The sequence below is a fragment of the Parambassis ranga genome, chromosome 9, assembly GCF_900634625.1.
Source record: "Parambassis ranga chromosome 9, fParRan2.1, whole genome shotgun sequence".
In the NCBI taxonomy this organism is placed as follows: domain Eukaryota; kingdom Metazoa; phylum Chordata; class Actinopteri; family Ambassidae; genus Parambassis; species Parambassis ranga.
The window spans coordinates 16,916,976-16,932,422 of record NC_041030.1 but is presented as its reverse complement, the minus strand read 5'-3'; the positions used below and the strand labels follow the sequence as shown (position 1 = coordinate 16,932,422).

General features: G+C 42.8%; 1 protein-coding gene across 3 annotated transcripts in view; it reads left to right on the top strand.

The window, feature by feature from the left end:
• Positions 1 to 15,202, top strand: part of otpb (orthopedia homeobox b) — a 49,281-nt gene extending 34,079 nt beyond the window's left edge. The window contains exons 1-3 of one of the 3 annotated variants that reach the window (XM_028413712.1): positions 10,871 to 11,147; positions 11,413 to 11,807; positions 14,003 to 15,202. In XM_028413712.1, coding sequence (XP_028269513.1) covers positions 11,072 to 11,147; positions 11,413 to 11,807; positions 14,003 to 14,506 — 975 coding nt within the window. In that variant the 5' untranslated portion in view covers positions 10,871 to 11,071 and the 3' untranslated portion in view covers positions 14,507 to 15,202. Of the gene's footprint in view, positions 1 to 10,870; positions 11,148 to 11,327; positions 11,808 to 14,002 lie in introns of those variants that run through there. The other 2 variants (XM_028413711.1, XM_028413710.1) reach the window with 2 other exon arrangements.
• The last annotated feature ends 245 nt before the right edge of the window (positions 15,203 to 15,447 follow it).

Here is a 15,447-nt window from a genome sequence, read left to right as displayed (position 1 = left end):
ATATACGGCTCTCAGTGGGCTAAAGCCCTCACATGAGGAGGACACAGCACCATTAACAGCCAGGTGGATCCTTCATGTAATAGGACTCACCGCAGAGGTGAAGTGTCTGACCAACTCTCAGGTTGGCCTCTTTAACAGAAATATTTTAACTTAGGAAACTAATGTTAATAAGTGTGAGAAGGGTATTTCCTCCTTTTGTAGCACTTGTTATATTTAATATTTGATATGCTAGAGGTGGACTGTGTAAGAGGCAACTAGGGTTAACATCATTACCTGCTCATAGCCTCATAATCATTACTGATTGGACAAATTTCTAAAATTACCTTCTTTATTACCAATTACATAGAACACTTAGCTTTCTCAATATCAATCAGCACACTGTGATAATGCATAATTAAGTCTCACAGACCAATCTGGATGAATTATCTAATATAAACCTAATGACAAAATCAAAGGCTTCTTAATAAAAGGCATACAGCCATATTGTTTGTTAACTGATGGAAAGTGAAAAAGATAACCGCAGCCCTCCTGCTAATGCTTCATAAATCACTGAGCACATTCCATTACATTACAAATGTATGTGCTCACATGTAATATTGTGCTTTTTATGGCTTTGACTGAATATCAATCAGAATAAATATTTTTCTACTGTTTTATTTACAATGCATGGATTGCTGCAACATTTCCTGCACACACACACACAGAGCTTGTAAAGCTCCTGCCTGCCTGCCTTTTACCCCCGAGTGCGTCTGGGAGCGCACATGGAGACGTGACCGTGCCCTGCGCGCACCCCCTACCCCGCGCTGCTTCCTCTGGGAGCTGAGGCAAAGTCACCGACCGCAAGGGGATGGCTTTCAGATTCATAAAATTCATAGAATTTTTCACAAATGGATGAACACAATTTCCTCCCAATTTCCTCATTATGCAAATATGCAAAATATCAAATCTAGCCCAATTAGGGACAGCCACAGCTTCAAATTTACCGGTTTAAGCCGTAATTGCAGAAACCCTCAAATAATTACGTAGCTAATTGGGAATATTTGTGACAGATACAACAAATTCTCCCCACAAATTACATTTCATCCGAGGAAACACCGCGCCCCAGTGAAATCCTATTGAGGTCTAATTTCTCTTACATAATGAAAGGAACTGAAAACTTGTTATCACATTTGAGCACTACGCGGCTTTGTAATGTGGAATGATCAAATAAATTAAACTTAAATTCATACATATTTCTCTAATCTCTTTCAAAGGCACTTTATTTGTGTAGGAAATAACTCCGGGTCGTTCCAGTATGAGCCGTAATAGGCAGTTAGAGCGCAGGGGGAGTCTCGCAGAGGCAGAGTGCATACAGGACGTTTGCGTTTCCAGATGCGTGAGAGGGAGGGGGGGGTGTCACGCAGTCACCTTCAAAACTTCAGCAGCACAGGTGTGAAGGTTTACTGTAGCTTTGGTGTCTATGGAGCTCTGGTTGATCTTCTGTCTCTCCGGGATGTATCACCTCCTCACAGGTGACCCCTGCAAGGTCACAGGCCAACACACACACACACACACACACACACACACATCATGCACGTCGATACACACGCACGTACACGCTCCATAAACGCCTATAGGAGCTGAAATGGTGCTGGTCTATGTAAACAGGCAGTGCACCGGCGGAGCGTAACTGCGCCTATTTGTCAGAAAGCCTCATAAATACGATCCCTCCTGATATCTCCATTCTCCATCTCGCCGGACGTGTTATAAATGAGTAGAAGACACAGAAGCCAACGCTTGAGTTTTAGTTTATTTCAAAAATAACAAAAAGTTCAACTTTAAAGTAAAGCTAAATAAATCTGAACACAATTCATTTATAATTATAGTCAATTTATAACCTGTTTTTATGGATATGTAGAAAATCTTTGATATTTTAAAAAAAACTAATTTGATATCATTATGAATAAAACGTATCAGATTACATGTACAGTATGTAGCGTACTAGTCACTTCATTTTACGGTTAAATGGTCTACTGAAAAACAGTATCATTTATAACAATAGCAAGCTTCATCCGTCATATCTCTCAGATTTACAGGAGCCACTCTGTGTAAGTGTAATCATTTTGTCAGCCAATGAATCCAGGTGCCTCCTAACCTTTAAAAAGTGCCATGATTTCTCTCCACTTTCTGTCATCCATCATTTTGTTAGAGAACTTGTCACTTTTGTGGACTGGTGGATATCTCATTCTGCTGGGAGGAAATCCCTCCTCGGTTATCTGATAGTAAAAACACACACACACTCTCTACCATCTTTTGAAGTGGAGCTCACACATTAGCTGCGTTATTTAGACAAAAACAAGAACTGTCCACTGGTCACTGTTACATATATACTGTAGGCTGTATAAATCCGTGCAGGTGTGATTGATGAAAGGACTCGGTGTTAGCATCAGGGACAGGAAGTGAAGAGGACTGAGGTGAGGTGTGAGGTGTTTCTGTCACATGGAAACCCAATGCACCCCCTCCCCGCACATTCCCACAGCACCGCAGTCTATTTCAGTCTGTTTGTATTAGTAATCAGTTGACCTCTCCCACTCTCTATCTCTCCCTCTCTCTTTCTCTCTCTCTTTCTCTCTCTCTTTCACACACACACACACACACACACACCTCAGTCAGACCCGTTTATGCTGGGATTTTCTGGACACGACCGTCACTGACACCGGATAGATTAGGCTAATCTCAGCTGCAGGCTGACTGTCAGCCAGTTTTGCTGAGGCTCTGGGTGGAAAATGTCGCACGGCTGCCTGTTCTCGTGGAGTATGGAACAGCCTTCAGGCTGTTTGTTCTTGTACTGTCTTTACCTCTGTCAGCCATTCAGTGCCCAGAATAATAGAAACACTTGCACGGTATAAAACCAAGCAGCCTTCCAATGAAGATTTAAAAATGTGCAGTTATTGTCATTTTGACGCACATTTCTGACACATCCGCTTTGAACTGCGCTTCATTGTACACCTGTTTCTATTTTTTTCTGGGCACCCAGTTCCGGGTAAGGCAGGCCCGGTTAGATGTGTGAATGGATTGGTGAGTGGGTGCATGCGTGTGCCTCATAATGCCCTGTTAATTGCCTGACAGTGTTCCTACACACACCTCTACTAATGTTCCGCTTGCTATTCAGTCTGCGGCCTGCCTTTCTCCTTCCTCTCCTCCTCCTCCTCCTCCTCTTCCTCCTCGCTTTCTGTCTCACCGGTACAGATTGTTCTGTTCATTAATGAGTTTATCTCACCAAAAAAATTCTCGTGATCACACATTGCAGGGTTAAAGATTTGAAAGAGTAACAAAAATGGACATTAGTAGCTCGCAGGTGCAACTTCAGCACCGTAGACAGCGCCTGTCCGGCAGAGGTCGAGCAGGAAAGCCCTCTTCTTCTCCTTCTCCTCCTCTGCCTCAAAAACTCTTCTAGTTTTCTTTAATCATGACAATTAGACCCCATATTTTCTCTCGGACCCTGACAGACGTCGCTTGTAAGTCTCTTTTTCTCTCCGAGCGTGCCGCCACTCTCATTACACACGCTGATTAAAGCATAGATTAGCCAGCAGTGGCCCTGCGCACTCCTCACCAGCAGCTCGCTCAATATCAATTAGAGGCTGCGCCAAAAGCAGCATGTCCACCAGTGGCCCTCCGTCTCCACGCTTCCAGCCTCCTGCAGCGCTGGCAATCCGCTGCTGCTTTTAAAAAATAGTAACCTTAATAAAAAGGAAAGAAAAGAAAGCAGAGCAGAGTGGAGGTGTGGGATTGAAGTCAGCTGTGAGGGAGAAATGAGAAAGGACAGTTCAGGCAATAGTCATCTGATGGCGCCTGCCTGCAAGTGATGAGGGCCAAATTTAAAGCCACACATCTGGACGACATTTTTTTTTAGTCTTCAAATCAAGAGGCAAAAAGGAGGAGGAGGGGGGGCACTTAGAGCTATTAGTCGGAGCAGTGCAACCCGCTTCTGCTTACTTCATCATGGAAATAACGTGCATACAGGACGAAAAGCCTTTCAGCCCCGCGTCAGGTCGTTCCGGCTTACAGAGAATTAATGCACATTTATTCTCCTCTCTGACCTCATTGCTTCGGTAGAAACGAGGCTAATAGTCGCCGGTTTCCTTTATTGACTGCATTAGTGAAGATATTTCTGTCTAATATCATTTTAATCCACCTAGCCTGTGTTTTTAGAGGGGTGAAATGTTTGGATGGAGGAGGCCCACTCAGCTCAATTAAGGCCTGAATGAGATTTGCATAATGGTCGTTTCCTTGTTTTTGCAGCACTGCAGGATGAAGCTGTTGTATTGTTCAGTGTTTAAATAGTGTCACTGGATAAATATTACTTGTATTGCTGGACTGCTTAAAACAAAAACGTGATTTTGATGCACCTAACCTATAAGCATGTGGTAAATACAGCCTTGCTCTCTCTCTCTGCAAAGGTGACAGCGTCCACTAACAGACAGCCTGTCCAATTAAAAGTGGCCATCGATTATAGATAGCTACCTGCTGGCATATGAGGGAGACAATGCTGGATGCTATGCCACTGCCAATACAGGCTACAGTTAGCCATGCACTAACCAGAGCTGACACCAGCATATTAGATCTGGACTGGGTTAATTCACCTGCAGTTGGCCCCTGTGTTGGCTCCATAACGCGGCGGTTTACCTGCCCAGTCTAAATGCTGATCATTAAGTTGCTTCCAGCAGCCATGATTGGTGCAGAGGGGCTCATATCATTGATTAAAAAGGAAGGCTGATATCGCAGTTATTTCAGCTCCTTCCTCTCTCTCCCAGCGGTCAGGCAGGAGAGGGCAAATGTAAGACACATTTAAGATCAAATCAGTTCTGTTCACTGAGCAGTGCGCAGCAGCATTTCATGCTACCACCTATTTAATGGAATTTTGCCATTTTAGTTTATTTTTTAATACGATTCCAAACCATGCAATCGTGTCAGTCACCTTTTTAGGATACATTTATAAATATAAAACTAAAATAGCGTTTTTAGTTAATAGCGTCAGGCTGTGAGGAGATGACAACACTAATTTGTATGTCTGTGTGGAAATAGGCCCGTAGCTCATAGTTATCCCTTGTTATTGTGTGTGAAAGCCTCTGAACCTAATTCCATTTTTCCCTCTCCTATTTTCCAGCAAGCTGCTTTTCCATTAACTTTGGGAAAACACGGTGGCAGGTCCATTTAAAAAAAAGCCCGTGCCCCACCCTTCCCATAAGCGCCTCAGCTCCGGAAAATAAGAAATTAAGAGCGGGGCCCATTTCATCATCAGCCGCTGTCTGGCCCAAACACAGAGACGGCATCCTCCAGCGGAGCTCCCGGAGGGCGGGACGGGGGAGCTTTACCTTAGCATATGTTAACTATTACAAGATGTCTTGATGGAACACAACGAAATGACTGGTAATTGACATAAAATATGACAAAGTGTTTGAGTCTTTGTGAGGAAAGCGTCGCGTATTACGGCGTATCAGCTCCGTAATGTGACTGATTAATGAAAGATCGGCCTCGCACTCACTCAGCTGATTCTGTGAAAAATGAGTTTTGTGTTGTCATTCCGACAAGCCGGCAAGCACGGCCGGAAAAGACTATTAGCCGGAATCATTATCAATAGCCATATTTTCAAACTCTATTATGGCAATCAGGCTGGAATTTATTCAATAGATTTAGTTCATTTGGTTGTAATTGATAAATAATCAAAATTTATCAATGTACTTGCACACATTTCACTAACAATCAGGGAAAACTGCCCCATTTACCAGCTGACTTGGTCCAAATTAGAGCTAAATTGATGATCAATTAATCTTGGGAGGGGTAGTGCGCCGTGTTTAGTAGAGAAGCAGCAGAAATGTGCGCGTGGTGGATGGAGGAGAGAGGGAGGAGAGGAGAGGAGAGAGAGGGGGAGAGAGGAGAGGGAGGATAAAGAGAATGGATGGATGGGAAAGTGTGGGATCTGTGAGCTGAACTGGCTGGGTGAGTATAACGCGATGGAAACGAAGGAAGCTGCGAGACAAGACAAGAGAAATACAACTGTGTGTGTGTATGTGTGTGTTTTATAGATTTTACTGTACTGCTTTTGGATCCGTGTTATGTCCACACCTACTGCTCACGTCCTGTGTGTGTGTGTGTGTCTGTGTGTCAGTTTAAGTAACACACTTGAAGTATATCAGGTAGATCAAGTTCGGCAAGTCAGACTGAGCAAGGTCAAAGAGACTGATCCCATTTATTCTTTAATTTGCTGAGGCATTAAATTGCACGATGTGGCTTTGCTGCAGTTTCATAATTACCAGCACATGTTTCTAATTTCAAGCTACTCAGAGACACTACTGACCCAAGTCCTCCCCTTTATCTGGTATTTTAGGAGCACCTGTGTGTGTGTGGACATGTATGATGTCTGCTTTAAGAATAATTGACCATTTATAACTGTTTCACTGATGTTTTATTTAAATAATCTAACAGATAATCTCAACACATTTAGTAAAATCCTGGTTGCTTCCAGGCTGCTTTGTAGAAAAAGGAGCCTGCTTCGATGTGTCTAAGGCTCGCTGGCACCTGTAATGTAAGGCACTCATTACCTTCAATGATGCATTACGGCTTCCCTAATGATGGAGCCACAGTAATAGACCTAACTAATGACCGGACTTAAGAAAGAACATATTCTAATAGCTGGAGCAGAACTGCAGGGGAAAGTCAAGGTGTCAGTGTGGAGAAGGGATTGTGGACAGCTGGAGGAGTCTAAATGACTGAGGTCAGTCTGTGGGGGCTCACAGGCTGTGCTTAAATAGCCCTAATTTTGTTAGTTCAATATTTTAGCTTCTCTTTAAGAAGAGGATTAATTGAATAATTTATACATGTGTACAGAAATTGAATTAACAGTGGCAGAAGAAGCACACTGAACTCATGATAAAGTGGAATCAAGTTTTTTTTGTATCAGCACTATAACTGCAAACCTCAGTAGATATTCTCTCAGCCAATGAGCTGTCAACACAGGTTTCAGAAAAGATTTGTTTTGCTGTTGGCCTTAAACCCCTGAGTTCTGCTCAGAATGTCCACTGCTCACAAAAGGAGGAAAATGCCTTTGATTTCAAATTTATCACAATTCAGCTCAAGATTCCTTCACTTAGAAAAAAAATAGAAATTACAGAAATAATAACTTTATTTATATAGTACCATTTAAAAACGAGAAACATTACACCAGACATCCTCTAGTATTTTAACTGTAACTGAGGAATTGGCAAAAAAACAAAACAAAAAAAAATGTTTTTTTTAGCATTGGCTTAACTTTGGTGTATGTAACCTGATGTGCATGTTGTGTTTCCAGCCACCAACATAAGCCGACCCACTTTGGTTGCTGTGACTTTCAGTGACTGTAGTGGGTATGGTGGGGAATCATTTTGAGATTTTTTATTTATTTGTATTTATTTTCTCAATATGTAGGGCTCTTATGTGGAGAACAAACGATTATTTGTCATTGAATTATCACAAATATGATGAGCTGTCATTCTTAAGTGTGTGAAGGCAAAAACAATTGGAATAGGGGACACTGGGCATGAAGTTATTTACAAGTTATTTATTATGGTTAGTTTAGTGTGACGTGGATAGTGTGAATGCCTTAGCTTAATTACGTGTTGTGACAGTAAACAGATAGTTCTATAGGTAAATTCCATAGTGACTTTCCTTATGTTGAAACATTCTATCTTTGTGTTTATTTTTGGCTGTCATGCACCTTTAGCTTCACCCTGAGTGTGTTAAATGATGTGAGCGTCCTGAACACACCTGAGCAGCACCGGGTCAGAATATTTAACACCAGGAATAATGAGACATTTTTAACGCTGCTGAGGCTAAAAACACCAATATGTTAATGACACCCTTTGTGACTTTCATTGCTATTTTAATAACTTCCACACACACACACACACACACACACACATTAATGGCACCAGCACGCCACCTTCTCCGTGACGCACGCCTCTTCTTCCTCATTAAGGAAATCGCTCTTCTTCGCTGATTATTTTATTTGATGCCGTGATTACCACTCTGTGCACCACATCAAGCAGTAACGGACACCAGGCGGAGGGCAGCGGGCCTAATTGGGGCATAAGATGCACGGGGTGGTGCAGCCATGCTGGGTGGCCGAAGAGGAAAGCCTCTAATGGCTTTGCCTGTCCGTGGCTCTCCGCTCTCGCCTTTCTCTCGAGCTCGGATGTAAACTCGCATATTGGTCTGCCTCTTATTCCTCTGACTGTCAAATCACCTGCACACAACTGCAGTGTGATCTGCTGCAGAACCGTTTCTGCAGATGGAAAATCGATTTTCCCTTTTCAGATTTCTATAACTGAGTGAATGCAGATGCCTGCGAGGCGATGCAATAGGCCTGAACATGAGAAACAACCAGCTACTGGGCCATGCTGCTGTTTGGTTGTGGTTTAAGGCTCTTATTCCAGCATCTGCCTTTTGTTGCTTATATTGTACTAACCTGTTCTGCAGAGGCCCGTATGAGCAATGGATTTAACGCAGTTTGATTGCTAAAAACCGCGGAGAGGGTGGACACGGAATTCTTGATCTTTGAAATTGCTCTACAAAATTGCATTTGTTTTTGGTGCGCTTCCATTAAAAGTGTCTCCTCGCGTGTAAACAGCCGTTCCGCACTCAGATGCGCCGCATTAACCCGGGAGGATTGTATGTGAGTGTGTTTTTACTGGGGGGGAAGATTGATGTGGTCCAGTTAGGGAGGCTGAGTGAGACATAGACCCATTTCAAGTGGGTTCCTCTTATTACAGCAATACGTTACAGGCTGAGGATCGGACAGCTGTGGGGATATCAGCCATCCGAGTGTCCTCACAACAACAAGCCACAATTCATGATAAATATTCATATTTATCATGAAGCTCCTCACATGACGATGCCCAAAAATAAAATGGGTCCAATGTTCAGATTATTATTATTTTTTTATTGTTATTATTAGAATAGCAGGTAGTAATTAAAGGAAGTATTTTGTTTTAAATTATGTTAATTGTAGAATAAATATTTTAGCTACCAGGATTATTATTATTATTATTATTATTATTATTATTATTATTATTATTATTATTATTATTAATTATTATAAATATGTATCTCGGAACAATTATTATTATTATTATTATTATTATTATTATTATTATTATTAATAATAATAATAATAATAATAATAATAATAATTGTTCCGAGATACATATTTATTTTCTAATCAAGAAAACACATAGATGGCATAAAAAATGGATAGTAAATGCTATAACCTAACTTGGAATTGCAATAAAATAAATTAACATTTTTCACAATTCACATATGAACCTTGTAAACAGTGAGTCTTTTTTAGTATAAAATCTGTTCTGTTTATGTCATATATTAGTTATTTTTTCATATTTTTTGTATCATCAGTTGTCTTCAGTTTACCCTTACTGTAAATCAAACATCTTCTAAATCATACAGACCATGTCTCCTGGTCCAGGCCTTACTATACTGCCAACACACATACACACAGTCCCTCTTCTCTGCTGGTCTACGTGTCAGAATCACACGAATCGAGCCTCTGCTGCCGCTGATTGCGTCTCCTGAACCTCCGGGAGCTGGTCACAGCTTTTCCTCATCTCAGTGGACCATGCACCAGTCCATTTCCTTAAGTTTTCACGCTGTGCCACATATAGGCTACTTCCCTGCGTCCCGGCAGATTGCTGTTGAGGAGCATAAAAGATGAGCTGCCTCCATGTGGTGCAGGAGGGGAGAGGGAGACAGAGAGGAGTCCTCGCTCGGACGCTTCCTTTGTGCGGCTGCAAAGAAACCTATTTATTCCCAGGCGGTGGCCTATTCAGCAGGCTCACCCTGACATCTGCCAAAAGCGCTCTCTAAACCAGCACTGTCTGGAGCAGTGAGAGTGGAGCGCAGATCAATGGCTGTCCTGTTAATTGTATAATAGACCTACTTATGGACCACTGCTAAAGGGGCACAATCGTTTAGGGTCCACCACGTCTGATTTTGTTTGAACCAAACAGGCCTAAATACCTTTAATTGCACCTGCGCTGATGAAAAGTCGATGGGAGTTAAAGCGGCCCGATCACTAACAGAGTTTAAATCCATCTGTACTCGTTTATTTATTTATTTCCTCGATTTGTCTCCACAAATCACCTGCCATGGGGGAATGGGAGCTATATTCGTTTTGTTTGTGATCCAAGGACGGGAGGGATGTGGGGCTGATAGGAGGTAAAAAGCCTCTCCTGGTCATCAGGCCAATACACCTTTGCTTTTATGACCACACCGAAGAGACTCAGTCTGCTATAAAGAATATTCCTGCAAATAAACAGCAACTAATCATCTTGAAATTTGTTTTCATTTATAGATTTTTCTGTTAATTTGTAGAAATGGATCCTCCTTTAACTGCCTGTGTATCTAAATGACATAGCCCAGTGATTTTAAAATTGGGAGTTTGATGTGGCTAATTATTTAATGGCGGTACATTTTCTGGTTCAATCTCCTGTCTCCCTGAGCAAAAAAAAAAAGTAATAGTAATACGAGCCTCTGCATGCGTTCACCTTCAGTATTTTACACGTATATCCATCTCCAAACAGCAGTCCTGTCATGGCACAGGCTATATGAGATTAAACAAACACATTAAGATGTTTAACGTGGAATAATTTGAGCATGAAAAGCTAATAAATCAGAGGACGGAATGGCAGAGGATTGAATTGTAGTGTTTCCGTGCGTGTTTGGGTCTGTGTGCGCGCCAGCTTGCGTGTGCGCATGCGCGTAGAAAAAGGGGGAAGGAGGAAAAAAAGAGAGGGGAGGAGGGGGGGGAGTCACGTCGCTGACATTTCCCAGCTCCCTCTCTGATTGGCTCTTATTTGAGGAAGCTCAGGGTTCTTTCAACTAATAAGCGCCTCCCCGTCGCTCTAAAGGACATTATAATGCAAGGGACCTCCTTTTTTAACCACAAACCGAATTTTCGTTCATTTAGACGATATATACTTTTTAAATTGCCCCAAAGTTGTAGGGTTTTTTTGGAGCGCTTTTCGCCCTGGAGCGGTACGCGATGCTCTCTCACGCCGACCTCCTGGATGCTCGGCTCGGTGAGTTATCATCACAAAACTCCGGCCCTAAACTCCAGTGTAAGATTCCAACTTCTTGTTTAACCTTGTGATGTGATGCATAGACTGTGTAGTTAATTGTGTTAACAGCTAAGTGGTTGTTTGCTAAAACGATTCTTTACAGTAATTTATCAGGATAGTAAAATGTGTAATTTTATTGTTTTATGAATTAACCCATCTGTTCTGTTACTAGGATGTGAAGTTATGCCATGTAACCTTCTTCAGTTTAAGATGCTGTGCTGTAAGATGTGTCGTGTGTTTACTGAAATGCTCCTCACCCTCTCAGGGATGAAGGATGCTGCAGAGTTACTCGGACACCGAGAGGCTCTCAAGTGCCGGCTGGGAGGTGGAGTGCCTGACCAGGGGCATCCGGGAGACATGGCCCCTGGTTCGGACTCTGTAGAGGGAACCACTCTCCTGCCCGGAGAAGACATCACCACTGTGGGATCCAACTCTGCCAGCATGCCGGTGAACGGAAAGGAGCAGGAGAAGCAGCAGCAGCAGCCGCAGCAGAACTCCGGTCAGTCCAGCGGCCAGCAGAAACAGAAGCGGCACAGGACGCGCTTCACACCGGCGCAGCTCAACGAGCTGGAGCGTAGCTTCGCCAAAACCCACTACCCTGATATCTTCATGAGGGAGGAACTGGCGCTGAGGATCGGCCTCACCGAGTCCAGAGTTCAGGTAAACACTCGTGCAATGTGGACGATTGTGCAGCAGGCGCTGGCTTGATGTGGCAGGGTGTGGTTGACGGGTTCAGATTTGATCCTGACTGCAGATTATCAGTTAAATCCACCCGGTAGGCAACGAGGGAAAACGAGCTGGTGTCTTCTGTGCGTTTGAAATAAGATGTTGGTCCTTCTAATAATTTGTACTTTTATTATCATAGATTTTAAGTTCGTGTAATGCTCAGTGGCTTGTTAAAGTTGTTGCTTGTTAAAAGGTACTGCAAATATTTGGAATGCCAAAGCTGACGTGTGGATTGACGCCAATGATGCATCCAGAACAAAACTTAAAGTGCAGTTTATTTATTATTTCGACAAGGTTCATTTGGTCTTCACTTTTTCAATTATAAGAGTATTCTTTTCAGTCAGACCACTTCTGAGGAAGACTGCAGGAAGCAGTCGAAACATGTCAAGGTAAAAAACACAAAAAACACTGGTCTGACTGAAAAGAATACTCTTATAGCAGTTTATTTATTGTCCCTTCAGTGAGAGCCGTCGTTGTACTGGATTTGTCGTGTCGTGTTCTAACAGTGACATTTTCCAATCCTGGAATGACTCAAACATATTTTATTTGAGTTGTATATTTCATTACTGACTGTGAACACTCCTCTAATATAAAGGGAGCTCTGTCCAAGGTGCTGAAACAATCCCAGTAATTAAAATAATCCATTTAGAAGCCAAGCAACCGGAAATACTGAAATTAAAGAAGTTTTAGCTCTGTTTTTACATTTAAAACGTAATACAGTTTTTTCTGTAACTTCATCAATTTTGGGTTTGTACGAAGTGCATAAATTTGCACAGCTGTTGTTAAGGCTTTGAAATTACCCTCACAGTTGCACACTGGTCCCTATTTGAATTTACTTTAAAATGTGTAAGGCAAACAATGTGTCTAATTTTTTTTACAATTAAACAATTCATAATTAATGGACATTTAGGATCTATACCCCCTTCTAAACCCTGCTGAATATTAGATTTAACAATAACAAAAAAACACACATTGCTTATTTTTGTTTATAGGCTCTAATAAACCAAACACATTATCAACCAATTTCAGTCTTATTTATAACGGTGAACGGATTATTAACCAGTGATGTGAAATTCATGCAAATTATCCCTCTGAAAGCAATAAAAGCAGAATAATCATTAGTCACTTTAATAATCAATTCTTTCTGGATTCGGCCGTTCGGTGAAGGCTCCCGCGCGCTGCTGGTAAACAGGTGCAGGTATGCGCGTGCCTCTGAGCGCGTGCCTCTCTCTTTTTTAAAACAAAAAAAAAATGCTCCATCAGCGACGTCTTAATAGGACTCCAGAATATATTGTACTTTTTTTTAATGGAATGAGAAATTGCATTTTCTTTCCCCCCACAGTGTAATGGGTTTGGGCGACGTTTCACGGCTGGCTGCGCGGAATGAGAGCGAGATTTCACTTTTAATACGGAGCCATCGACTCACGGCGCCGCGCTCGCATTAATCACAGCCGCAGATGATGAAATCTTTATAAAGCTCTGCGCGCTTTTCTTTTTTAAAGCCGTGTAAGTGGCGTGTGTGTGGCTCTCCTGCAGGCCAGTGGGTGCTGTATTTTATTTTCACGTACAGCGATGTGGCCCATTTGTATTTAAGCCTGCACGATATTTAGGGCAATTTTCACCTAATCTGCTTGTAAATAAGATGTTAGGAAGATTAATTGTTCAACCCACTGCCGCGGAACACAAATAATAAACCCACTCTGACGCCTGCGCTGTTTGTGTGCATTGTTTTTATTTACAGTGACGCTGAAGCTGTTTCAGCTGCATCCATACACAGTCAGGGAATGTATCTGGCTGTAGAAACAGCACCAGGCTTATTATGTGAAGTCTGGTTTTAACAAAGGCTGTAGATTTTGAATCACCTGATCAGAACCTCTGGAAGCTTCTGTGCATGTGAAGGCATCTCTTAGCCATAAAGTCTGTTTATTTCCGGTTGCCACTGACCCAGGGCCGCTGCTGTGTGTGCTCCTCATTACACACACACTCTTCCTCTAATAATATCATATAAACGCTTATGTTGAGGTCATTATTTTTGTCTCATGTGACGTGGCTACACTCCAGACTGCAAACATGGTTGTAAACAAACACAGCAGCTCTGACGGCGCGTCTTCTTGCCTCTCTGTTTTCAGGTTTGGTTCCAGAACAGACGCGCTAAGTGGAAGAAGAGGAAGAAGACCACCAACGTTTTCCGCGCCCCGGGGACGCTGCTCCCAACGCCGGGCCTGCCTCAGTTCTCTGCCGCGGCCGCCATGGAGAACAGCCTGTGTTCCTTCCACGCCAACGACTCTCGCTGGGCTACGGGGATGCCGGGTGTCTCCCAGCTGCAGCTCCCGCCGGCCCTCGGTCGCCAGCCGGGCATGGCACAGTCTCTGTCACAGTGCAGCCTGGGCCCCGGTCCACCACCTAACTCCATGGGTCTCTCCAACGGCCTGTCCTCCAACGGCTCCGGTCTGCAGTCCCATCTCTACCAGACACCTTTCCCCGGAATGTCGGCCTCTCTCTCTGGCCCCACGAACGTATCGGGCTCCCCTCAGCTGTGTAGCTCCCCGGACAGTGACATGTGGAGAGGGACAAGCATCGCGTCACTGAGGCGCAAAGCTCTGGAGCACACAGTGTCCATGAGTTTCACTTAGTGACTTTTCACCCCAACCACACCCGTCTCCTCCTAACTCCCTCTACCGGCCCCAACCCGTGGCTCTTTTTCAGTTTTTATTCCTGATATTTAGATCAAAACGAGAGAACGAATGAGTTAATCAGGCCCGAAATGTGAGAAAATGGAGATGAATGTGACTTCATCATGACAAAAAAAAGGACAACACTTATGGACAAATGGAAGAAAAAAAGCTTGGGTTTGGGGTTATTTATCTTGTTAATCCAAAAGGATTTTATCAGCTATTGACGATAAATAATATTGTAATGATCTCTAGATAGGCCCTAATTACACAGAGCCAAACAATCGTCGTATTTACGTTTTCATTGAGTGTGTCTTTGCGCACACGTTATTGTGTTCAGGTGACGTTGTGTTATGTCAAACGGTTATTTATAGGATTGAGTAACATTTTGGTGACAGCCTACCGCACACGCACCATACAGACGGCGAGCCTTTGAACTGGGTCTCTGGGAATGCGCACTGTGCATGTGGATTCAATAATTAAAGGAGAGAAATTGTGCCCACTCAGATTGAACCGGTGCTTCTGTCAGGGCACCCGCAGTCCCGTCTGCATGAGACGGGAGAACAAACCTAAAACAAGGGAGACAATACAATGATCCTTCAGTAGGCCTACTCTGTTTTAGGATGTTTTGTGTAGATAAAACATTCTTGCTATGTATCCGCTGGTCTTTTTTGTGACATGTTTTAACTTATTGTATGTGCTATTACTTGACACATTTCTTACATGTTTGATCTTACGTCGAAATGCACACATTGAAAGGGTTTGTACCAATTTAAAATGAACAAACGAATAAAAGTAATTTTCAAGAATGACCAAACGTCAAGTATGTATGTCTCCATTGAATCCAAACACCTCATTTTTTGCATTTTGTTGGTGCGTAAATCTTCGTTTTGCGCGTCAAT